We start from the raw sequence: 26,262 nt of genomic DNA on the forward strand, positions 1-26,262 counted from the left end.
ACTCAAGTTCCTGTGGCTGAACTATCTTCAAGCGGAATTCTATTTCCTGTAGGGACCCTGACAGACACAAAAATGAGTTTGAGCTGATGAAAAATATTAACTACCACTTGCAAGCACGTGATGCATTCCAAAATAATTCCATTTCCCAAATGTCCCTTTAACCACACCACTTCCCACAGTCGCACTGCCTGTAGCCAGGGGCACTGCCAGGCTGCAGTCCCCACTACTGTTCAATGCTCAAAACCTCCTTCCCAGCCTCAAAACATCCTTCCCACTCTCCCGATACTGCTCCCACAGAACTGAGACCTGAGTTTAAATCTCACGGATCTGGACCCTGCAGGACTTTGGGGACTAACTTGGACCATCCCCATCAGGGGCTGAAAGAGGGCAGGGTGGGTGGCGATGCAGGTGTCAGGAGGAACAGAAGGAGGGAGGGGAATGAGTGGGCAGGCAGGACAGGCAAAGAAACCAGCTGGGATGGGCCCCCTTGTGCCCCTCCAGGCCCTGGCACTCCTCCGTGGTGCCCCTATGGTAACACTGCAGGATGGAGGCTCCTGTTCTGTGGCCACTGCCTCTACCCAGGGCCCGATGTAGAAAGAGGGCAGCCAGTTGCCATGTTCCTTTTCCACCTTACTCACCAGCCCCTGACTGTCCCAGCCAATGAGATCCTGTCTTGTGAGCCAGGGGCCATCACCATCCTCACCATCCTCACCAGCGCAGTAGAAGTGCCCTTTACACTTGTGTATTTCCAGAGTTCAGAGCATTCGTTTCCCACATCCACCAAATTGTTTGGTCTGTGGAGGTCAGCAGAGGATTCTGAGTCCAGTGGGACTCAGAAAATACTTATCGAATGAGTCATCACTAGCTTACATCACCCCTTCCTCAAGCTTAAAAAAACCCACATTTAATTGATAACTTGTTGGATAACCTGGGTAGTTCTGCCCAAGGGATCTTTCCAGTGTCCCAGTGGGCATCCCCCCAGCTGTGTACACAAGTGCACCCCACTATCACCCACTCATCCCACCCTCCGGACCCCTGGGCCACACATCTCAGGAAGCATGTGCACTGTCCCACCCCACATACCTGTCAGCTTCAGAACTGAGGAAGGATCAGGAATCAGACTTTGACCTGTGGTTGAGTGACAGAAGCACCCTTGGAGGTCCCCAGTAGGTGTGTGCCCTCACTCTTGAATGTGTGGAGGGGCTCATAGCCCCTCTAGGACTCCATACCCACCCCCATGCTCTATAAATTAGCACGTGAATGCTAAACTGTGCCATGAATGCTAAACGTGTAAATGTGGTGCCTTGCAGAGTAGACACCCAGACACCCTACGGATACTATCCCTTTTTATGGGCAAGGAAACTGAGGCTCAAGGAGGGTTAATCGTCTTGCCCAATTCACAAAAGCAGCTGTTGGTCAGTCATCTTAAGAAAAGCAATAGGGGGATCAAATGCCTCCCTTGTTACCTAGCTCTTTCCAAAACCAACAGCCACCCTGGAGCTCCAACACCCCCAGGGACACAGGCTGTGCTGGCTGAGGTGGGAATGAATGGACAGAGCTGGCAAACACTGATCTGAAACCCAAGCAAGGGCAGGTGGAGCCCACCCTGGGCAGGTCCCACTGCTATGGGCAGAAACCCCTGACAAGCTGTCCTGGAGAGGGCGGGAGGGGGTGGCATCTATTATCTGGTCTAAGGATGGGCGGAGAGCTGCGTCCACTGGCAGAAAGGCGGCAGCTCTGGGGATGGTGAGGGGGAGGATCTTAGTCTACTTGCTTCAGTATAAGAGGGCACTACCCTCTGCTCAGCAATGACCAACATTAGGAGCCACATCCTACCAGGCTCCCCCACCATGTACTGTCTGCAGAGCTGGAAATCAAAAGGGAACTTTGGTCAGAAGGGATCTGTCAAAGTTTAGCCCTAAAATGGAATAGAAGGAACCATGAAGACATCTGATACAAGATCAGCACCCATTTCAAAGAGGAAACTGAGGGCCACCCAGCAAAGCCGCAGCCCATCAGAGTTAGATGGCAGGCCTGCGACTCACAGCCAGACCCCTTTCTACCACTGCAATGGCCTTTTTTAGAATTTGCATCTGTACTGTTTTACCAGTTTAGAGCCATTTCTGAATCATGTATTCATATCCGAGGCGGCAAAGACGATGAGTGGGCCCTGGGGCCGGCCGCCGGCGTACCAAGCCTCTCCGGACTTCTCAGCAATGGTGCAGCCAGCCCCACCAGGAGCATCAAAAAGCCACAAATTCCTTCCATCACCCATGAATGACACCAGTGATGCCACTGGTGGATGGGGGGGGACTGTCAGAGCTGGTGTGCTGCCTCCTCAGGCTCCTTCCCCCCAACACACAATGCAAAGGCACAAGGCTTCAGGGTTAATAAACAGCTTTATTTGCCTTTGACAGCATCGATTTTCTTACATTCTGGATTAAGTTGCCATTAAAGTGCGGGGAAATTTCTTAATCATGGTAACATTTGTTAAGGGAAATCAGAACTAGTATCAGGAACATGGTGGCCATGAAGAAAACATTTTCCTCACAATGCACAGAATGGAGGCCCCTCGTGATGAGCTGGGGGGTTGGCCAATTTGCAAACAGTTTCCAATTCCCTCTCTCCGGCGAGCACCCCGCTGGCTGGGACCACCAACCCTGGGGGAAAAGCAATGCTAAAGAATTCTACAAAAACACCCACCCGCCCCGCCCGCCCACTCCTCTTGGCCACCTCTGGGGGTCTGCTGTTTGCGTAGATCCAGCCTTAGGAGAAACGGAGGCCTAGTTCCCTCTACTGCCTTCTACCCCACCCCACCCTTACTAACAAAAGCCCCCAAAGTCGTTACGATGAAAAAGTGGGTTTCCAATTACCCCAACACTAACAATGTTCAGTAAAAATGATAATAAACACAAAAGCTTGCATAGTAAACAGGAGCTCTCAGCATTCAATGCAAAATAAAAAAGAAATCTTAAGGCAAATACTGCTGACTCTGCACGTGGGCCGGCCGAGGCCGAAGCCGGAGCCGGGACGCTCCCAATGTGTCAGTCCCCGGCCAGGGCGGCCGGAGCACCGCCGGAGAGGCCAGGTCCCTGCACTGCCGCTGAGGCTGTCGGGGCGCTGCTCTTTGGGGGTTATGTACAAACCCACCCAAGGCCGATGGATTTTTATACATATATGTACACAAAAGCTGCTACTCTTTCTTTGTGGAAACGGCCAGCTCCACCTCGGGCAGCTGGATGCCGATCTTAGTCCCACTGTCGTTGCTTGAAGAAGAGGACAGTCGGGACTTCTTAGAGGCCAAGGACACTCCACTCCCCTGTAACTTGCCTCCTTCATCATCACTTCCAGTCACCTCATAATGACCTTTGCTCTTTGACCCTAATCCACCAAAGGTACCAAACTTCATCTTCCCGTGCTTCCCTTTGACTTTTCCACCTTCTAGCGACACTTCCCCACCTTCAAACTCCAAAGTCCCGGTCGGGGTACAAGGTGCGGAGAGCTCCCTCTCGTCGCTGAAGGAATTGGAGCGGTGCCGCGGCTTCTTACTTTTAAATAAGGAGAACTTGGCTTTGGGTGAAGATGCTTCGGCCTCTGCCTCTCCTTCCAAAGAGCCCAGGCTGGCCTTCGAGCTCTTCAGGTCACCTTTGGACCCTGAAATGGATGCTTCTGGTGAGCCGGTGACACCACTTTTCCCTTTAGGTTTGGAAAAATTGAACTTGGGCATTTTGATTTTGGACTTTTTAAGTTTGATGTCGGACTCCTCCCACTCGCCCTCTCCGGCACCAGCTTGGACGCTGGCCTCTGCTTTCGGGAAGTTAATATCCACTCCCACTTCTCTGGCAGCCAGCTCACGGCCAGAGGTGAATTTGGGGATCTTCATCTTAGGGAATGTTACTTTTCCAGATCTGCTTTCCAAGTGACCTTGAGGCCCAGACACACTCAGCCCAGGACCCTGGAGTCCAATCTGGCCTCCTTGCACACCTCCTTCAGCCTTTGGTCCTGAGAAATGAAGTCCACCAGCAAACCTAGGTGCATCCAAGTTGAGAGCAGAGGAGACCTGGGGTCCTTTCCACTCAACCCCAGAACCTTTGACACTCATATGCCCTTCACTCAGGCTGATATCTGGGGCACCGACACCCCCCGAAACATCCACACCTCCTTTGATTTTCGGACCCTTCAAGCTGACACCAAAATCGGACTCAGGAGATGCCATGTTAAATGAAGGTCCTTTCACGTTAATGTCGGGAGCAGCCCCATGGACACCTATTCCTGAGCCTTTCAGGTTGCCTTTGATTTCAGGGCCAGAAATGTGCCCAGTGGGGAGTTTCACATTCCCACCCTGCAGCTCCATGTCATATCCAGAGGCCTTAATTCCAGGCATTTGGAGGTTCCCTTCTAGGCCTTGAACATGGATGCCTGGAAGACCTACCCCACCAGAGGGACCTTTCATCTCACCAATGCCCCCGAGGCTCCCTTTTACTTTTGGTCCTTCCAAGTTCAAGTCCACGTTCGGTGCTGAGATCTGAGGTCCTTTCAAGTTGAGGCCTCCAAGATTCACATCCATGCCTGGCCCCTTTAGTTCTCCGGTAACCTGTGGCCCCTTGACGTTAATGTCCAAGTCGGACCCTGGTGTGGAGATGCCAAAGTGGGGCAGCTTCATTTGGGGAAGTTTAATGCCACCTTCAGGTGCCTCCAAGCTTAGATCAGGAGCACCTAATACCTTAGGGCACTTGATGTCACCAGAGACAGCCAGGTCTCCCTTCATACTTGGTCCTTTCACGTTCAGGTCGAAGTCAGGTCCAGAGACTTTTGGCATAGAGAGGTTCACTGAAGGCAAGTCTACTTTTGGCCCCTTCAAAGACACATCAGGCCCTTCAAGCTTAACATTCGGTGCGCTCAAGCTTCCTTCAAGTGAGGGCAGCGAGGCATGGACCTCAGCTCCCCCACCCTCCATTTTTACCCCAGGGACGCCGATTTTGGGCATCGAAAACTTGGGGAACTTAATTTTTGCTTCTGGACCTTGCAGATCTATGTCTGGTCCTTCCAGTCCCACACTGGGGACATCGCCCTTTATCTTCGGTCCTTTCAAGCTAACGTTCACATCAGGGATGGAGACCTGAGGAGCAGAAATGCCGAAGGATGGTGCTTTGACTTTAGCATCTGGGCCTTCAATGTTGATGTCAGGTGCATCCAAGTTTGCCTGCACTCTGGGGCCTTTCAAGTCCCCCTCTATTTTGGGCCCCGAGACATCCACACCTGGCACCTTGAATGTGGGAGCCTTCAACTTGATGTCAGGACCTTCCACATTAATCCCTGGTGAAGAAATATCCAGTTCACAGGCCTGGATTTCGCCCTCCATTTTGGGGGTAGGGAGGGAGGCCTCAGCTTTAAATTTAGGTGATTTAATGTCAAATTCAACATCAGGGAAGTACATTTTTCCAAACATAGGTTTCTTGGTTTTAGGAGATTTCACATCGACTTTAAGTGTGGCATCTGGCCCTACAACGTTGACATCTACATCAGGAGTCTTGAGACTGGCATCAATTTCGCCCCCAGGAACATTCAAATCGAATCCTTGTTTTTTGGTTTTAATTTTAGGACCACTCATGTGAATTTTAGGCATTTTAAACTTACTTTTCTTGCCCTTGCCACCAACACTAATTTCGGGAGTCTCAATGTTCAGCTCTGCCTCAGGAACAGTCACATCAACCGAAGGTGACTTGAAGTCAGCTTTGGGGCTTTTTGCCCCAAATCCAAACTTGGGTTTCTTAAATTTTGGAATTTTAACATCTGGCCCCTCAATGTTAACATCTGGGCTCTCCATATGTACATCTAAGTTTGGAATTTCTAAATCAACTTTAGGCCCCTTAAGGTCCAGTTCACCGCCTTCTAATTTGGGACCAGAAATTCCGACTTTGGGTGCCTTGAGATGCAAATCGACATCAGGAACAGTTACTTTAGGGGCAGATATGTCCAGTGATGGCATCTTCAAATTTGGGCCACTGAGTTTGGCATCAGGGCCTTCAAAATCCAGACCTGGACCTTTAAAATCAACTTCTGGGCCTTTGAAAGTGCCTTCAATCTTAGGGACAGACACATCAAAATCTCCTTTGACTTTGGGTCCTTTCAAATCTAGGTCAACATCAGGCATGGAGATTTTGGGAGCTTTGATATTTATCTCAGGCATCTTGAACTTGGGACCTTTCAGTTTTGCATCTGGACCTTCAATATTCACATCTGGAACATCAATGTCCACCTTAGGTCCTGAGACATCAAAGTCAACCTTGGGCAAGTTCACATCTACATCTGGGCCCTCTCCTTTGAAGCCAGGCATGCTGAACTTGGGCATTTTCACCTTGGGCATCTTCAGGTGCCAGTCTGGGCCATGAACATCCACATCAGGGGCATCAATGTCCACTTTAGGCCCTTTGATATCAATTCCGGGGCCTTTGAGGTCACCTTCCACCTTAGGCAGGGAAACATCCACGTCACCCTTCACTTTGGGGCCCTTCAGGTTCAGGTCAAGATCAGGCATGGAAATCTTGGGAGCTTTGATGTTCATCTCGGGCATCTTGAACTTGGGGCCCTTCAGTTTCGCATCTGGGCCTTCGATATTCACATCTGGAACATCAATGTCCACCTTAGGTCCTGAGACATCAAAGTCAGCCTTGGGCAGGTTCACATCCACTTCTGGGCCCTCTCCTTTGAAGCCAGGCATGCTGAACTTAGGCATTTTCACCTTGGGCATCTTCAGGTGCCAGTCTGGGCCATGAACATCCACATCTGGGACATCAATGTCTACTTTAGGGCCTTTGATGTCAACTTCAGGGCCCTTGAGGTCACCTTCCACTTTGGGCAGAGAAATGTCCACATCGCCCTTTACTTTAGGACCCTTCAGATTCAGGTCGACTTCAGGCATGGAGATCTTGGGTGCTTTGAGGTGCAGGTCAGGCATTTTGAACTTGGGGCCCTTCAGTTTTCCTTCTGGGCCATGAATGTCAATGTCAGGAGTGTCTATGTCCAGCTTCGGACCTTTAACATCCACTTTGGGGCCTTTCAGATCTCCTTCCAGTTTAGGAACAGAAATGTCCAAATCTCCTTTTACCTTAGGTCCTTTCAAGTTCAAATCAATGTCACTCATTGAGATCTGCGGGGTTTTGAAATGCACATCAGGCATCTTAAATTTGGGGCCTTTGAGTTTCCCTTCAGGACATTCAATGTCCACCTCTGGTCCTTTCAGATCACCTTCTACTTTAGGCAGTGAAAGGTCCATATCGCTCTTTCCCTTTGGCCCTTTCAGGCTTAAGTCAAAATCAGGCATGGAGATCTTGGGGGCTTTAATGTGCATCTCTGGCATCTTAAATTTGGGTCCCTTCAATTTTCCTTCTGGACCTTCAATGTTGATATCAGGAGTATCAATGTCCAATTTGGGTGCCTTTATGTCAATTTCAGGACCTTTGAGGTCACCTTCCACTTTGGGCAGAGAGACATCCACATCACCCTTCATTTTGGGGCCTTTCAGATTAAAGTCAAGGTCAGGCATGGAGATTTTGGGGGCTTTAATGTGCATCTCTGGCATCTTGAATTTAGGGCCCTTCAATTTTGCATCTGGACCCTCAATATTCACATCTGGGGCATCAATATCAACTTTGGGGCCAGAGATGTCAATGTCAGCTTTAGGGAGGGTAACATCCACTTCTGGGCCCTCTCCTTTGAAGCCAGGCATGCTGAACTTGGGCATTTTCACCTTGGGCATCTTCAGGTGCCAGTCTGGGCCATGAACATCCACATCTGGGACATCAATGTCTACTTTAGGGCCTTTGATGTCAACTTCAGGGCCCTTGAGGTCACCTTCCACCTTAGGCAGGGAAACATCCACATCACCCTTCATTTTGGGACCTTTCAGGTTTAAGTCAATGTCAGGCATGGAGATCTTAGGAGCTTTGATGTTCATCTCAGGCATCTTGAATTTGGGGCCCTTCAGTTTCGCATCTGGGCCCTCGATACTCACATCTGGAACATCAATGTCAGCCTTGGGCAGGTTCACATCCACTTCAGGGCCCTCTCCTTTGAAGCCAGGCATGCTGAACTTAGGCATTTTCACCTTGGGCATCTTCAGGTGCCAGTCTGGGCCATGAACATCCACATCTGGGACGTCAATGTCCACTTTAGGGCCTTTGATGTCAACTTCAGGGCCCTTGAGGTCACCTTCCACTTTGGGCAGAGAAATGTCCACATCGCCCTTTACTTTAGGACCCTTCAGATTCAGGTCGACTTCAGGCATGGAGATCTTCGGTGCTTTGAGGTGCAGGTCAGGCATTTTGAACTTGGGGCCCTTCAGTTTTCCTTCTGGGCCATGAATGTCAATGTCAGGAGTGTCTATGTCCACCTTGGGTCCTGAGACATCGATGTCAGCCTTGGGCAGGTGCACATCTACTTCTGGGCCCTCTCCTTTGAAGCCAGGCATGCTGAACTTGGGCATTTTCACTTTGGGCATCTTCAGGTGCCAGTCTGGGCCATGAACATCCACATCTGGGACATCGATATCCACTTTGGGGCCTTTGATGTCAACTTCGGGGGCCTTTAAGTCACCTTCCACCGTAGGCAGGGAAACATCCACATCACCTTTCACCTTAGGACTTTTCAGGTGCAAATCAAAGTCAGGCATGGAGATCTTGGGGGCTTTGATGTTCATCTCGGGCATCTTGAACTTGGGGCCCTTCAGTTTTGCATCCGGACCTTCAATATTGACATCTGGAATGTCAACATCTACTTTGGGTGCTGAGACATCAATGTCAGCCTTGGGCAGGTTCACATCAACTTCTGGGCCCTCTCCTTTGAAGCCTGGCATGCTGAACTTGGGCATTTTCACCTTGGGCATCTTCAGATGCCAGTCTGGGCCTTGAACATCCACATCTGGTGCATTAATGTCCACTTTGGGGCCCTTTATGTCAACTTCAGGGCATTTCAGGTCACCTTCCACCTTAGGCAGGGAAACATCCACATCTCCTTTGACCTTAGGACCTTTCAGATGCAAATCAAAGTCAGGCATGGAGATCTTGGGGGCTTTGATGTTCATCTCTGGCATTTTGAACTTAGGACCTTTCAACTTCCCCTCAGGTCCTTCGATATTAATATCAGGGCCTTCAATGTCCACTTTGGGTGTTGAGACATCAATGTCAGCCTTGGGCAGGTTCACATCCACTTCTGGGCCCTCTCCTTTGAAACCAGGCATGCTGAATTTTGGCATTTTCACCTTGGGCATCTTCAGGTGCCAGTCTGGGCCATGGACATCCACATCAGGGGCATTAATGTCCACTTTTGGACCTTTGATATCAATCTCAGGGCCTTTCAGGTCCCCTTCAATCTTGGGAAGAGAAACATCCATATCACCCTTCACCTTGGGGCCTTTCAAGTTTAAATCAATGTCAGGCATGGAGATCTTGGGAGCCTTTAGGTGCATCTCTGGCATCTTGAATTTGGGCCCCTTCAATTTCCCCTCTGGGCCTTCAATGTTAATATCAGGAGTGTCAATGTCCACTTTGGGGCCCTTGATATCCACTTCAGGGCCCTTTAGGTCACCTTCCACTTTTGGCAAAGACACATCCACATCACCCTTCATTTTGGGACCCTTCAGGTTCAGATCAATGTCAGGCATGGAGATTTTGGGAGCTTTGATGTTCATCTCAGGCATCTTGAATTTGGGGCCCTTCAGTTTCGCATCTGGGCCTTCGATACTCACATCTGGAACATCAATGTCGGCCTTGGGCAGGTTTACATCCACTTCTGGTCCCTCTCCTTTGAAGCCAGGCATGCTGAATTTGGGCATTTTCACCTTGGGCATCTTCAGGTGCCAGTCTGGGCCATGAACATCCACATCTGGGGCATCAATGTCCACTTTGGGCCCTTTGATATCAATCCCTGGACCTTTCAGATCTCCTTCCATTTTGGGTAGAGAAACATCCACATCACCTTTTACCTTGGGGCCCTTCAGGTTTAAATCAATGTCAGGCATGGAGATCTTGGGAGCTTTAATATTCATGTCAGGCATCTTGAGTTTGGGACCTTTTAAGCCTCCTTCTAGACCTTCCACATTGATTTCTGGGCCCTCGATATCTATTTTGGGAGCCTCTATGTTGATGTCTCCTTTTGGCAGATCCACAGATATATCTGGCCCTTCTGCTTTTAAGCCAGACACACCAAACTTGGGCATTTTCATCTTGGGCATTTTCAAATTCCAGTCCGGACCTTGAACATCCACATCAGGTGCATCAAGATGGACTTCTGGTGCCTTAATATCCACTTGAGGTCCTTTAAAGTCACCTTCTAAATTAGGACCTGCAACATTTAAGTCTCCTTTGACTTTAGGACCTTTCAGATTTAACTCAACATCAGGCATAGAAACTTTCGGAGATGAAATATTCAGGAAAGGCATCTTGAATTTGGATCCTTTTCCTTTTCCTTGGACTTCAACATCAGGAGCGCTGATATCAACTTTTGGTCCTGTTACATCAATATCTGGCTTTTTAACTTTGACATCCACCTCAGGTGTCTGAACTTTGGAGCCCGAAAAATTAAATTTGGGAAGCTTAAAACGAGATTTCTTTGACTTGCCTTCAATATTGAGCTTAGGACCGGAAATGTCCACTTCTGGGCCCTTTACATCCAACTTTGGAGTTTTAAGGTCACCTTCCAATTTGGGCCCAGAAACATCAACATCTCCCTTAAGCTTTGAGCCTTTCAAATTCAGGTCAATTTCTGGCATAGAGATCTTGGGCATGTTTACATGCATGTCAGGCATCTTCAGTTTGGGACCTTTTAATTTGCCTTCTGGACCATGAATGTCAACATCTGGAGCATCCAAATCTATCTTCGGGCCCTTGATGTCAAGAGTAGGTCCTTTCAAATCACCTTCTACATTTGGAAGTGAAACATCCACCTCTCCTTTCATTTTAGGGCCTTTAAGATTAAGGTCTAAATCTGGCATTGATATCTTAGGAGCTTTGATGTGCATCTCTGGCATCTTGAACTTGGGGCCCTTCAGTTTTGCATCTGGGCCTTCAATATTCACATCTGGAACATCAATGTCCACCTTGGGTCCTGAGACATCAAAATCAGCTTTGGGCAGGTTCACATCCACTTCAGGGCCCTCTCCTTTGAAGCCTGGCATGCCAAACTTGGGCATTTTCACCTTGGGCATCTTAAGGTGCCAATCTGGACCATGAACGTCCACATCTGGGACATCAATGTCCACTTTGGGGCCTTTAATGTCCACTTCAGGAACTTTAATCTCACCTTCCACTTTCGGTAAAGACACATCCACATCACCCTTCACTTTGGGGCCTTTCAGGTTAAGATCGATGTCAGGCATGGAGATCTTGGGGGCTTTGATGTTCATCTCTGGCATCTTAAACTTAGGACCTTTCAACTTTCCCTCAGGTCCTTCAATGCTAACATCAGGACCTTCAATGTCCACTTTGGGCCCTGAGACATTGATGTCAGCCTTAGGCAGGTTCACATCCACTTCTGGGCCCTCTCCTTTGAAGCCTGGCATGCTAAATTTGGGCATTTTCACTTTGGGCATCTTCAGATGCCAGTCTGGGCCATGAACATCCACATCTGGGACATCAATGTCCACTTTGGGGCCCTTGATGTCAACTTCAGGGCCTTCAACTTTAGGCAGAGAAACATCAACATCACCCTTTACTTTGGGACCTTTCAGATGCAAGTCAAAGTCAGGCATGGAGACTTTGGGGGCTTTGATGTTCATCTCCGGCATCTTAAACTTAGGACCTTTCAATTTTCCTTCTGGTCCTTCAATATTAACATCAGGGCCCTCAATGTCTAGCTTGGGTCCAGAAACATCAATGTCTGCCTTGGGGAGGTTCACATCCACTTCTGGGCCTTCTGCTTTGAAGCCAGGCATGCTGAACTTGGGCATTTTCATCTTAGGCATCTTCAAGTGCCAGTCTGGGCCATGAACGTCTACATCTGGAACATCAATGTCCACTTTTGGGCCTTTGAGGTCAACTTCAGGACCTTTCAGATCTCCCTCTACCTTGGGACCTGTGACATCCATATCTCCTTTTATTTTTGGTCCTGTTAGATTAAGATCAATATCTGGCATGGATATCTTTGGTGTCTTAAAATGCATTTCAGGCATCTTAAACTTTGGACTTTTCCACTTGCCTTCAGGTCCTTCAATATTCACATCAGGACATTCAAGGTCCACTTTGGGTCCTGAGACATCGATGTCAGCTTTGGGCAGGTTCACATCCACTTCTGGGCCCTCTCCTTTGAAGCCTGGCATGCTGATCTTGGGCATTTTTATCTTAGGCATCTTCAGATGCCAATCTGGGCCTTGAACATCCACATCTGGTGCATCAATGTCCACCTTGGGGCCCTTGATGTCCACTTCAGGGCCTTCAACTTTAGGCAGAGAAAGGTCCACATCACCCTTTACTTTGGGACCTTTCAGATGCAAATCAAAGTCAGGCATGGAGATCTTAGGGGCATGAAAGTGCATTTCAGGCATCTTGAACTTAGGGCCTTTCAGTTTTCCTTCTGGACCCTCAATGTTCACATCTGGGGCTTCAATGTCAACCTTGGGTCCAGAGATGTCAATATCAGCCTTGGGCAAGTTCACATCCACTTCTGGGCCCTCTGCTTTGAAGCCAGGCATGCTGAACTTGGGCATTTTCATCTTGGGCATCTTCAGGTGCCAGTCTGGGCCTTGCACATCCACATCTGGGGCATCAATGTCCACTTTGGGACCCTTTAGGTCACCTTCCACCTTAGGCAGGGAAATGTCTACATCTCCTTTGACCTTAGGACCTTTCAAATGTAAATCTACATCTGGCATGGAAATCTTTGGGGCTTTGATGTTCATCTCTGGCATCTTAAATTTAGGCCCCTTGATTTTTCCCTCTGGACCCTCAATGTTCACATCTGGGGCTTCAACGTCAATTTTGGGTCCTGAGACATCGATGTCAGTTTTGGGCAGGTTCACATCCACTTCTGGGCCCTCTCCTTTGAAGCCTGGCATGCTGAACTTGGGCATTTTCATCTTGGGCATCTTCAGGTGCCAGTCTGGGCCATGAACTTCAGGAGCACTTATGTCTACTTTGGGGCCTTTGATGTTCACATCTGGTACTTTAACTTTACCTTCTACCTCAGGCACAGGCACATCAACATCCCCTTTGATTTTCGGTCCTTTCAGATTTAGGTCCACATCAGGCATAGAAATATTTGGGGCTTTGAAATGCATGTCAGGCATCTTGAACTTGGGGCCTTTCAATTTGCCCTCTGGTCCTTCAATGTTGATATCTGGACCACTTATGTCAGCTTTAAGGTCACCTTCCAATTTGGGAACATCTACATCCACCTCTCCCTTGATCTTGGGGCTTTTTAAGTGTAGATTAATGTCTGGCATGGAGATTTTGGGAGCTTTAAAATGCATGTCTGGCATCTTGAATTTAGGACTTTTCCATTTGGCATCTGGGCCTTCCACAGCTACGTGTGGCACGTCAACATCCAATTCTGGACCCTTTAACTCTCCTTCCAACTTTGGGGCAGAAACATCAAAGTCTCCTTTCACTTTAGGCCCCTTTAAGTTGAAGTCAACATCAGGCATGGAGATTTTGGGTGCATGAAAGTGCATTTCAGGCATCTTGAACTTAGGGCCTTTCAGTTTTCCTTCTGGACCCTCAAGGCTCACATCTGGGGCTTCAATGTCAACCTTGGGTCCAGAGATGTCAATGTCAGCCTTGGGCAGGTTCACATCCACTTCTGGGCCCTCTCCTTTGAAGCCTGGCATGCTGAACTTCGGCATTTTCATCTTGGGCATTTTCAAGTGCCAGTCTGGGCCATGAACATCCACATCTGGAACATTAATGTCCACATTGGGTCCTTTGATGTCCACATCTGGCACTTTCATTTCACCTTCAATCTTGGGCAAAGACACATCAACATCCCCTTTGACTTTGGGGCCTTTCAAGTTTAAGTCCACATCAGGCATGGAGATCTTAGGGGTCTTGAAGTGCATCTCAGGCATCTTAAACTTGGGGCCTTTCAACTTTGCATCAGGACATTCGAGATCAACATCAGGCACTTCCACATTCACGCTGGGGCCTTTCAAATCTCCTTCCAATTTTGGCACAGACACATCGACATCCCCTTTGACTTTGGGACCTTTCAAGTGTAAGTCTACATCAGGCATGGAGATCTTGGGAGCCTTGAAATGCATCTCAGGCATTTTAAACTTGGGGCCCTTCAGCTTCCCTTCTGGTCCCTCAAGGCTGACATCTGGGGCTTCAATATCAACCTTGGGTCCAGAGATGTCAATGTCAGCCTTGGGCAAGTTCACATCCACTTCTGGGCCCTCAGCTCTGAAGCCGGGCATGCTGAACTTGGGCATTTTCATCTTGGGCATTTTCAAGTGCCAGTCTGGGCCATGAACATCCACATCTGGAACATCAATGTCCACTTTGGGTCCTTTGAGGTCAACATCTGGCACTTTCATTTCACCTTCAATCTTAGGCACAGACATATCAACATCCCCTTTGACTTTGGGTCCTTTCAAGTTTAAGTCCACATCAGGCATGGAGATCTTGGGGGTCTTGAAGTGCATCTCAGGCATCTTAAACTTAGGGCCTTTCAACTTTGCATCAGGACATTCGAGATCAACATCAGGCACTTCCACATTCACGCTGGGGCCTTTCAAATCTCCTTCCAATTTTGGCACAGACACATCGACATCCCCTTTGACTTTGGGGCCTTTCAAATGTAAGTCCACATCAGGCATGGAGATCTTGGGAGCCTTGAAGTGCATCTCAGGCATCTTAAACTTGGAGCCTTTCAACTTTGCATCAGGACATTCCAGATCAACGTCAGGCACCTCCACATCCATGCTGGGGCCTTTGATATCAACTTGTGGACCTCTGAGATCACCTTCCAGTTCTGGTACAGAAGCATCTATCTCTCCTTTCAGCTTGGGTCCCTTCAAATTCAGGTCCACATCTGGCATGGATATCTTGGAAGGTTTGATATTCAATTTAGGCATCTTAAACTTAGAGCCTTTTAATTTTCCTTCTGGCCCCTCAATATCCAAATCAGGAGCATCAATGTCCACTTTGGGGCCAGAAACATTAATGTCAGCCTTTGGCAAGTTAACGTCCATTTCTGGGCCCTCTCCTTTGAAGCCAGGCATGCTGAACTTGGGCATTTTCACTTTGGGCATCTTCAGGTGCCAGTCTGGGCCATGAACATTCACATCTGGGGCATCAATGTCCACTTTGGGTCCTTTGAGGTCAACATCTGGCACTTTTATTTCACCTTCTATCTTGGGCACAGAGACATCCACATCCCCTTTGACTTTGGGTCCTTTCAAGTGTAAGTCCACATCAGGCATGGAGATCTTGGGGGTCTTGAAGTGCATCTCAGGCATCTTAAACTTGGGGCCTTTCAACTTTGCATCAGGACATTCCAGATCAATATCACCAACATCCACATCCACCTTAGGGGCTTTCACATCTATTTCAGGACCTTTCAAGTCTCCTTCCACTTTAGGAAGGGAAACATCTACATCAGTTTTCAGTTTAGGGGCTTTCAGATTAAGTCCAACATCAGGCATAGAAATTTTGTGTGTCTGTATATTCATGCTTGGCATCTTGAACTTGGGACCCTTTAGTTTCCCCTCTGGACCTTCAAGAGTCACATCTGGAGCATTAATGTCCAACTTGGGTCCAGAGACATTAATGTCAGCTTTGGGCAGGTTCACATCCACCTCTGGGCCCTCTCCTTTGAAGCCAGGCATGCTGAACTTGGGCATTTTCACCTTGGGCATCTTCAGGTGCCAGTCTGGGCCATGAGCTCCCACATCTGGTGCATTAATGTCCACTTTGGGACCTTTAATGTTGACATCAGGAGCTTGTATCTCTCCTTCTACTTTTGGTACTGTCACATCATAATCTCCTTTCATTTTAGGGGCTTTCAAATGCAAACCAACATCTGGCATTGGTATCTTCTGAGGTTTTATATTCATTTCTGGCATCTTAAATTTAGGACCTTTTAGTTTTGCATCTGGACCTTCAATATTCACATCTGGAACTTCAACATCCACCTTGGGTCCTGAGACTTCAAAGTCAGCCTTTGGCAAGTTAACATCCATTTCTGGGCCCTCTCCTTTGAAGCCAGGCATGCTGAACTTGGGCATTTTCATCTTGGGCATTTTCAAGTGCCAGTCTGGGCCATGAACATCCACATCTGGAACATCAATGTCCACTTTGGGTCCTTTGAGGTCAACATCTGGCACTTTCATTTCACCTTCTATCTTAGGCACTGACACATCAACATCCCCTTTGACTTTGGGTCCTTTCAAGTTTAAGTCCACATCAGGCATGGAAATCTTGGGTGCCTTGAAGTGCATCTCAGGCATTTTAAACTTGGGGCCCTTCAACTTCCCTTCTGGTCCCTCAAGGCTCACATCTGGAGCTTCAATGTCAACCTTGGGTCCAGAGATGTCAATGTCAGCCTTGGGTAGGTTTACATCCACATCTGGGCCCTCTGCTTTGAAGCTAGGCATGCTGAATTTAGGCATTTTCATCTTGGGCATTTTCAGGCTCCAGTCTCCACCTTGTACTTCCACATCCGGTGCTTTAATGTCTACATTGGGGCCTTTGAGGTCCACGTCTGGAACTTTCATCTCGCCTTCTATTTTTGGCGCAGACATCTCTAGATTTCCTTTCATTTTGGGTCCTTTAAGATTGAGGTCAACATCTGGCAGCGTCATCTTAGGAGCTTTGAAGTGCATCTCAGGCATCTTAAACTTGGGGCCTTTCAACTTCCCTTCAGGTCCTTCAAGGCTCAGATCTGGAGCACTAACATCTACCTTGGGTGCAGAAACATCCACATCAACTTTGGGCAGGTTCACATCCAATTCTGGGCTCTCTCCTTTGAGGCTGGGCATGGTAAATTTGGGCATTTTCATCTTGGGCATCTTTAGGTTCCAATCAGGACCATGAACTTCAACATCTGGGGCACTGACATCTACTTTGGGCCCTTTCAGGTCACCTTCCAGCTTTGGCACTGTGACATCATATTCTCCCTTTACCTTGGGACCTTTCATATGCAAGTCTATATCAGGCATGGAGATTTTGGGGGCCTTGATATTCATCTCAGGCATCTTAAACTTGGGACCCTTCAGCTTTCCTTCAGGTCCTTCAATATTCACATCTGGAACTTCAACATCCACCTTGGGTCCTGAGATGTCAATGTCAGCTTTGGGCAGGTTCACATCCACTTCTGGGCCCTCTGCTTTGAAGCCAGGCATGCTGAACTTGGGCATTTTCATTTGGGGCATCTTCAAATGCCAGTCTGGGCCATGAACATCCACATCTGGAGCATCAATATCCACTCTGGCACTTTTAAGTTCAACATCAGGAACTTTAATCTCACCTTCAACCCTTGGCACTGTGACATCGTATTCTCCTTTCACACTAGGGCCTTTCAAATGCAAGTCCACATCTGGCATGGAGATCTTCGGGGCTTTGATATTCATCTCAGGCATTTTAAATTTGGGTCCTTTCAATTTTCCTTCTGGTCCCTCAATTCTCACATCTGGAGCACTAACATCTACCTTGGGCCCAGAAATGTCCACATCAGGCCTGGGCAGGTTCACATCCACATCTGGGCCCTCTGCCTTGAACCCTGGCACACTGAATTTGGGCATTTTCATCTTGGGCATCTTCAGATGCCAGTCTGGGCCATGAACATCCACATCTGGGGCTTTAATGTCCATCTGGGGGCCTTTCAGTTCCCCTTCAAGTTTTGGTACCGTTACATCGTACTCTCCTTTTACCTTGGGGCCTTTAACATGCAGATCTACATCAGGCATGGAGATCTTTGGTGTCTTGACACTCACTTCAGGCAACTTAACATCAGGGCCTTTAAGTTTGCCCCCCAGGCTCCCTATGTTGACATCTGGGGCTTCCATGTTGACCGTGGGCCCTGTAATACTGACATCTCCTTTGGGTAGACTTACATCTATATCTGGGCCTTCCCCTTTGACTCCAGGCATGCTGAACTTGGGCATTTTCATCTTGGGCATTTTCAGGTTCCATTCTGGGCCATGAACTTCCACATCTGGGGCGCTGACATCCACTTTGGGGCCTTTGACATCAACTTCAGGGACTTTGACTTTCCCTTCTACTTTTGGGAGTGTGATATCTACACCTCCTTTCACTTTAGGTGCAGCTGCATTTAAGTCTACATCTGCCATAGAGATACTGCACGTTCCTGTTTTCCCAGAAGGACCACTCAGCTTGGGTCCTGCCAGTGTCCCTTCTAGGCTGGGTGTTTCTATGTCCATTTTGGAGCCTTTAACTGTCACTTGAGGGCCTTTAACATCACCTTGCACCCCCAGAGCAGGAACCTTAACATCTCCTCTCAGTTTGGAGGACCCAAGGCTCAGATCCACATCCTGCATGGAAATTTTAGGTTTCTGAATAATCATTTCAGGAGTCTTGACTTTAGTACCCTTCATCTTCCCTTCCAGCCCCCCAGTAGCAACCTCGGGCAGGCTGACATCCCCAGAGACCCCAGGAAGAGTAACATCACCTGTGGGCAGTGTCACATCAATTCCAGTTCCCTCTCCCTTAGAATCTGATACAGAGAATTTGGGGACTTTCATCTTGGGCATATTTAGTTTGCCTCCAGGCCCATGAATATCAACATCAGGGCCTTGAACTTCCACATTGGGGCCAGCAATGTTGCCCTTGATTTTGGGAGCAGAGATGTCCACCCCTATGCTCCCCTGTGGCTTGGCACCTTTCAGGCCTAGGTCTCCCTCAAATGATGGCCCAGTAATTTGGGGGCCTTTCAGTTTCCCCTTAAGCCCCTCAACATTGGCACAGGGAGCACTGACTTCCAGCTGAGGGGTCTGGACATTCCCACCGATGGTCAGGCCTGGCACACCGCCCTTGTGCCCCACAGAGAATTCAGGTGCAGAAACACTCAACCCTGCCCCTGGTGCCTTGCCCTCAGGCCTTGTTGAGACACCAAATTTTGGCACCTTTATGGTGGGAATTTTGATTTTCCCATTATTGTCACTCTCAAGAGATGGACCCTGAACCTCTACTGCCCCACCCCCAAGAGAAGACAAAATGCCCACTCCTGGACCATGGATCCCTCCTTTGCCACCCAAGTCCAAGCCCTTTGCACTGACATTGATGTCTGGGCTTCCCACCTTTATCCCAGGCACGGTGACCTGGAGCTTCGAGTGGCCAGCACCGTGGAACTCTGGTCCCGAAGTGGAAATGGAGCCTGCTCGAATGTCCACAGCAGAGCCTGTGGTTGGAGACACTGCCCCCGAGCCCGAGGGCAGTCTGATCACTGTCTTCCCAGACTGAGTCTCCACATCCACAGTGGAGATTTCAGTCAGCTCATGCCGTGGAATCTTGATCTTGAACTCAGGACTGCTGATGTCGATGTCCCTGGCTCCTTCCCGGCCTGTCACATCCACAGTGTAGGCCGTGACCCTTCTAGTCACTGTGATGGTACGGCTCTGGGTCTCCCCAAGGTCCCCTTCCACTCCATCCTCCGACTTCAGGCGAGGCTTGATCTTCGTGGCATAGATGCGCTGGTATTCCTCATCACCCCCGCTCTGCAGAGAGACATGCCCGGCAGAGGTTGCAGCGGAGCCCGCCCGAGTTACAGACGCCCGCTGCAGCCCAGCCTGTTTCCCAGAGAAGCCGGGACCATAACAGGGGGCCATGGAGCCTCCTGGGGCAGAGCACAGAGGGCTGATGAAAGGGACTGACAACCACATCGGGAGGAAAACAGCAATTATTTGGAGAAACTCTGGTAAGCAAAAGCCATGGGGGAAAAGGGGTGTAGCCTCCTGGACTGCACGACCTGGGAGGAGGGTTTACAATCAATTCTAGACTCAAATTGGCCAGTCAAGTACCAGGGACGCCCCCGGGCGACCAGCTCGGCACTGACTTGACCCCGAGGCGCTCAACTTTCAACTCCCTGGTGTATTTGTTTAAGCAGGAGGGGAATCCTCCCAAGGACCCCTGGAAAGCTGGGCGGAGAGGGGCTGTGCTTGGGCGAACACTTCCCCTTTGAGTACCCATTACTGTTACATAAACAAGCCGTCAGAAGGAGCAGGGAAATGTCCCTCAAGCACTTTGTGGCCCAGCCTCTGACTCACAGATGAGTCCAACCCTCTGAAGTAGAAAAATGTTCTGTGAGCCCTGGCGGGTGTGGCTCAGTTGGTTAAGCATCCTCTCATGCACCAAGAGGGCACTGGTTTGATTCCTGGTCAGGGCCCGTGCCTGGGTTACAGGTTCGATCCCCAGTAGGGGGTGCACAAGAGGCAGCCGATAGATGTTTCTCTCATCAGTGTTTCTCTTTCTCATTGATGTTTCTCCCTCTCTCTCCAACTCCCTTCCTCTCTCTCTAAAATAAAATAAAAAAACAACATTTAAAAAAGAAAAGAAAAATGTTCTGTGAGGCAGAGCTGGGCACCTGTGAAATCCTTTCAGAGATTCCGGCAAAACGGAGACCTTCCTCCTGGCACCTGGGACCCAATAGCAGGAGTCGCTTCCCACGCTGTGGTGCTCTGAAGAGACTGACTCCTAGGGGCAGCATCAGCCATATGCCACACATGAATGGGAACAACCAGGCTAACTCAACAGAGAGTGCAGAGGGGTGAAATCAGGAGGATTGACGAGAGGGGCCCTGCAAGCAGACAGAAGGCTCTGGAAGCGGGGCCAGCAGGACGGCAGGGCGGTGCGGCCCGAGGGAGCTGAGGGGTGGACAGGCTGGCGAGGCACTCACCAGAACCACTTCAGAGCTGCGGGAGCTGAAGACTTCTTGAGTCCAGGTCTGGCCGGGCTCGGGGGAGCGGTCCCCCTTACGGTGCAGCTTCAGACCCACAGTGTGGTGCCCCATGGTACTCAGCAGCTGTGTCACCTCACCCGACTGCAGGTTGTCAAAGTAGATGGTGGCACCCACAATCTGGTCCCCTGTGCAGGGAGGAGCGGGAAGCAGGTCTCAGGAAGCAACACACACTACGTGCGCCGCACTCAAGCCAACTTGCGTTAGTGCCCGCTTCTGCCTGCCCCCTGCCCTTCCCTCCACCACCCTCGCCCACCCCATCCGAGTACCCAGCCTGCACCCTGAGGTGACTCACCCTCCTTGACCACCCCAGTGCGGGCCGCAGGGGAATTCTGCACGACCTCCTGCACAAAGACGCCGTCGTCCCTCTGGGCAATGGTCAGCCCGTGGGAGCCGCTGCCCTGCCAGTTGGGCAGCAGCAGCTCCCGCGTTGTCTCCTCCTCCTTCTCCATCTGGGACAAGGGAAGGTAATAAGCTCCAGACAGTGGGGCACAGGCGCAGCAACGAGGGGACAAGAAGGCGGGGGCTCTTGGGTGCGGTGAACTCCCAGGGAGCAGAGCACCGTCTCCAAGGTGCCCGTTTCCTCGGTGGAGAAGCTTCAAGCACAGCAGACAAGATGGAAAGTGGACAGTGGATGCAACCCACTTGGGAGGTGACCAGCCCCTCGTTGCTCCCACCCAAGCCCTGCTTCCCGATGCCACCCAGGGGTCTCCACCCTCCTCACCCCATCACCTCCACCTCTCTCATCACCTTCCCTCCTACTGACCTTTCGCAGGACTCGGTTCAGGAGCGAATGCCTTGCCAGGAGCCCGCCCCTCCTTCCTGTCCTCTCCTCGGTCTCTCTCGCGGGGAATCTCGGTCACACAGCCTAGGGAAAAAGTTCACAATGATGCGGGCACTCAACAACCGCGTGTTTGAACCCCAACCAGAACGCAAGTGACGGCTGGATGTTCTGTTTCCAAGCCAGACCAAAACCCCGGCCCTCGCTACTGCCATCAATTCCATTCAGGCATGACTCTCCAGCCTGGAAGCGTGGAAAGGGGGGTTAGAGGAGCCAAACCCCCGGCTCTGCGTCCTCCTAGCTGGGCAACCCTGGCCAAGTCACTTCACTTCTCTGAACCTCCATTTCCTCATCTGTGAAAATGGAGATGATAGCCCAGCTGGCGTGGCTCAGTAGTTGAGCATCGACCTATGAGCCAGGAGACTGCAGTTTGATTCCTGGTCAGGGCACATGCCTGGGTTGCGGGCTCGATCCCCAGTCTGGGGCATGCAGGAGGCGGCTAATCAATGACTCTCTCATCATTGATGTTTCTCTCTCTCTCCCTCTCCCTTCCTCTCTGCAATCAATACAAACATTTTTTTAAAAAACGATGAAAACAGAGATGATAAAGGATTTCCGTGAGGACTGATTAAGAGAGCATACGTGAAAAGCTCTGATGCACAGAAGCCTCATGACATACACACCCCCATTAGGGTCTTTATACCAGCTTCAGCCCAATCTTCAGGACAGAGATGCTACCATCCCCAACTCAGAGATGGAAAGACTGACATTCACAGGCCAGTTTGCCCCAGGTCCACAATAAGGAAGCCACCACCTGGGCTGGGACCCAGATCTGTACCTATTTCCTTCCCTACACCCTATCACATCAAGTCTGCAGCTTTAACTGTGCAAGACTTCTCAGGACACTCTTCAGGATCTCCATCACTGCTGGCAACTGGCAGGCCTGCAAGCAGGGATGCTGGGGACAGTGACTCTGGGTCACCCTGTCTGACTCGCCAGCTGGGAGCTCCACGAGCCGTCACAGGCAGCAGCTGGACAAAGGAAGGCCCCGCCCCCGAGGCACTGGCCCCAGCCCGAGAGGCTAGAGTCCAGCTGAGCTGCCTCAGGGATGTGGTGAGTCAGGGCCCATCTGGCTGCCCACACTGGGCCCGGAGCCAGGTCCCCATAGGTGCTGGCACTTGGGAGCAAGGACGCCCTCCAGCCTCAGGATGAGCTGTCAGCAGGAGAGGTATACCCCAAGAAGACATCAGGCAGGACTCTGAACACGGCCACAGCCTATAGCCACCCACACAAAGTGGTGGAGGCTGCGTCACCCAGCAGCACGCCTGGGAAACTGTGGGGGATACTGTAAATCAGGGAGCACCTCGCCCAATGCTCCACCCTACACTGTTCACAGGCAGACATTAGTCAGCCAATTGATAAGTGTGCACTCTGGCCGCCTCCTGTATGTCCCAGTGTACTGGACCCTGCAGAGCCAATAAGCGGGGGCCAGACCCAGCTTCGCTCAGCACCCAATTAAACGCCGCACCAGACTGTCACCCGACTTCTCTCTTGACCCTCTAATATTTACTGAATGCACTCCACGTGCCAGACAGGGAGACTTAGAAGACTTGGTTTCTGTCCCAGAAATAAATTATGAGTAAGGTGCTCAGGGTGTGATCATTTTCGCCTCAGAATGTTCCAGAAGGCTTGGGAGATTTTGGGGGGCTATGAAATATAAATGGGGGTCTTGAAGGTGCTAGAGTTTGCCTCTGAGAAATGGGATTATTCTTGAGCACTCATGGGAACTTAGCAGTTCCAATGGCAGGCAGATCACAACCCGGGGGAAGACAACCACACGGACCCCTAAGTGCCCCCACCACCTGAACTCACACCTGCGTATGTGGCTAGGAGCAGACTGTGCAGGGAGAGCAGCTGTTGGCATGGGTGTGAGCTGGGGCTACGCCCCCTCCTTTCCTGCCAGGCAGAGGAGCCAGAGAAGTCATCCTGACCCTTCCCCACGTGAGACAGCAGAGCCGGAACTTAAGCTGCACCTCCCCAGCATCCAGCGCTGAGAAGCCAGCCCTGCGGGCGAGCGCCAGGCAGGGCAGGGAAGCAAAAGGCAGAGAAGCCCAGAGGGCTTCTCAGATCTCTGAAACCACCGATCGCCTGGCACCCGTCTTCCTCCTTGAGGGGGCCCCATTTCTTAGCCTAGCAGCCTGGTGCTAAGCCAGCAGCAGCGAGGGGGGAGAGCAAGCTCACCCTCGCCCACATCTCGGCCCCACCCTCCCTCCTTCCCCAATGAGTCACTGCAGCCACAACGGCTCCAAGCATGCTAAGGGTCACACCTAAAAACCAATCAACAAAGTGTTTCGGGGGCCAGAGCCCCGGTGTCAGAGGGGCTGGGGCTCCAGTGCACACACGCAGTCAACTTCCCTGCCAGCTCCTCCAATGGAGCCTCAAACCAGATGGAGCCCTAGGGATGGAGTCCCTAGAAACACAGCTAGGAGGCTCACGAGAGACTTGCTACATGCCTGGATCCAGGCTGCTGAGGAGGGGAAAAGGCCATCCAGAGTAGAGAAGGGTCCACATGCCATGAGAAGGGGAGGCACTGGACCCGAGGCCACAGGTTGGCCTTGGCAGAGCACCTGCTGGCTTCCTGGCCAGGTAGAGCTGCCAACCACCCTGCCTGTTCTGGCTCAGCTGCCTCCTGGCACAGCCAGGAAGGACTCTCCTACCCTCTCATCTGATCTGGGCCATGCAGATGGCTGGACATAGGGGTGCTGACAGGGGCTTCAAGGCCACCGGTGGCCAGGACCTATTCTCTGCTTTTGGGCCCAACCCCAGTCTCTCCCACCCCTGGAGCTTGTACCAAGCGCAGCTGGTCGTTCCTCCTCCCACACAAGCCAAGGGAAGCCAGGCCACCCAAAGCAGGGCCTTTGGCACTATGAGATTTCTGTACATCCAGCCAAATGTCATAAGCCTTTGGAGCCGTGCCATCCAACATGGTAGCCACATGTGGCTATTTAAATTTAAAGTAACTAAATTTAAAATTTAGTTCACTGGCCATGGCTGGGTGGCTCAGTTGGTTGGTGTGTCGTCCTGTGCACCAAAGGGTTGTGGGTTCGATTCCCAGTCAGGGTACATGCCTAGGTTTCGGGTTCCATCTTGGGTTAGGGCGTGAACAAGAAGCAACCAATCGATGTTTCTCTCGAATCGATGTTTTTCTCTCTCTCTAAAAAAAAAAATCAGTAAAAAAATATCCTTGGGTGAGGATTACCAAAAAAAAATTTTTTTTAATTTAGTTCACTGGTTGCATTGGCCACATTTCAAGAGCTCAACAGCCACACGTGGATACCATACTGGAGAGCACAGACAGTAAACATTTCTGCCACTACAGAAAGGTCATGGCGCTGCCTGTTACTTACACATAGGGAAGGTGAGGTCCAGAGGTGAGAATTGGGGAGTTTTGGGGCCCTAGAGCCCAGGACCTCCTAGCTGCCCACCCATGCTCCACGCGATACTGTATCACAGTGTCCTCAGTGAAGGGACAAGCAGGGCTGAAGTAGAGACCCTCTAAGGCAGAGGGCTGCTTGGAGGGCAGAGAAGGAGTGAGATGGTCAGCCCACTCCAGCTGCAAGACTGAGAGGACACAGGTCTAAGACTGTGGGACAGGCGGCACAGAGTGTAATTCAGGCCAGAAGCAGCAAGAACAAGGCTGTCCTGTCCATTCAAAACCTCAAAGAGGCCTGGGCCAGGTGGCTCAGTGGTTAAGCGTCGACCCAGGAACCAATCTGTTGGATTACCAGTCAGGGCACATGCCCGAGTTTTGAGCCCGATCCCCAATAAGGGGCATGTAGGAGGCAGTCAATCAATGACTCTCTCATCATTGATGTTCCTCTTTCTCTCCCTCTCCCTTCCCCTCTCTAAAAATCAATGAAAACATATTTTTTAAAAAACTTAAAAAATAAAATAAGTAAGTTTAAAATAAACTCAAAGAGGATGTGCAGAGCAGCAGGGCTCTGCCTGTGCCACCTGTAAATTGGGGGCGACACCTGGACAAACCCGGGAAGAAGACTCCTTGCCCTGGGCAGAGGGTTTCCACCAGATGTGAGCTCCAGAGGAGCACCCTCACCCACTCTCCCCAGGGAACAGAGCCCCTTCTTCCCAAACCAAAGGGAAGACAGCCAGGGAGGGGCCCAGCCTGGTTGCTGCAGCAGTCAGAGCCGGGCTTGCAACTAGCATCAGTGTGAAGATGACAGGAACTGACACACGCACCTGGAGAGACAGCCCTGGGCCTCGATGCCCCCATGTCCCAAACCTGAAGACCAGATACACACCAGAGAAGCACAAGTTCACACATACACCCAGCACGGGCTGGACACAAGAAGTGACATTTCGAGGGAGAAGCACTCTCACAATGAAGAGGGAACTAATAGCAATGAAACTGCCCACCCAGCACAGCGGCATGCACACACACGCACACGCACACTCGAGAGAGCCGACCCACCGAGTACAAAGGCCAGGGAGCAGCAGTCCCCATGCCCCATGCCGAGGAGAATGAAACGATTCTCCACCAGAGGCAGAGAGCACCACCAGAG

The 26,262-nt window shown here is 50.5% G+C and overlaps 1 protein-coding gene across 1 annotated transcript in view; it reads right to left on the reverse strand.

Annotated features, from left to right (window-relative positions):
• Window positions 1-2,380: 2,380 nt before the first annotated feature.
• AHNAK (AHNAK nucleoprotein) overlaps window positions 2,381-26,262 on the reverse strand; it is a 29,707-nt gene continuing 5,825 nt past the window's right edge. Inside the window, exons 2-6 of the mRNA XM_087821915.1 lie at window positions 21,668-21,769; window positions 21,197-21,353; window positions 20,842-21,029; window positions 19,247-19,663; window positions 2,381-18,481 (exon numbers count right to left, since the gene is read on the reverse strand). Coding sequence (XP_087678041.1) covers window positions 3,194-18,481; window positions 19,247-19,663; window positions 20,842-21,029; window positions 21,197-21,353 — 16,050 coding nt within the window. The 5' untranslated portion in view covers window positions 21,668-21,769 and the 3' untranslated portion in view covers window positions 2,381-3,193. The remainder of the gene's footprint in view (window positions 18,482-19,246; window positions 19,664-20,841; window positions 21,030-21,196; window positions 21,354-21,667; window positions 21,770-26,262) is intronic.

This window comes from Miniopterus natalensis, chromosome 11 (genome assembly GCF_054644295.1).
Source record: "Miniopterus natalensis isolate mMinNat1 chromosome 11, mMinNat1.hap1, whole genome shotgun sequence".
NCBI lineage: Eukaryota > Metazoa > Chordata > Mammalia > Chiroptera > Miniopteridae > Miniopterus > Miniopterus natalensis.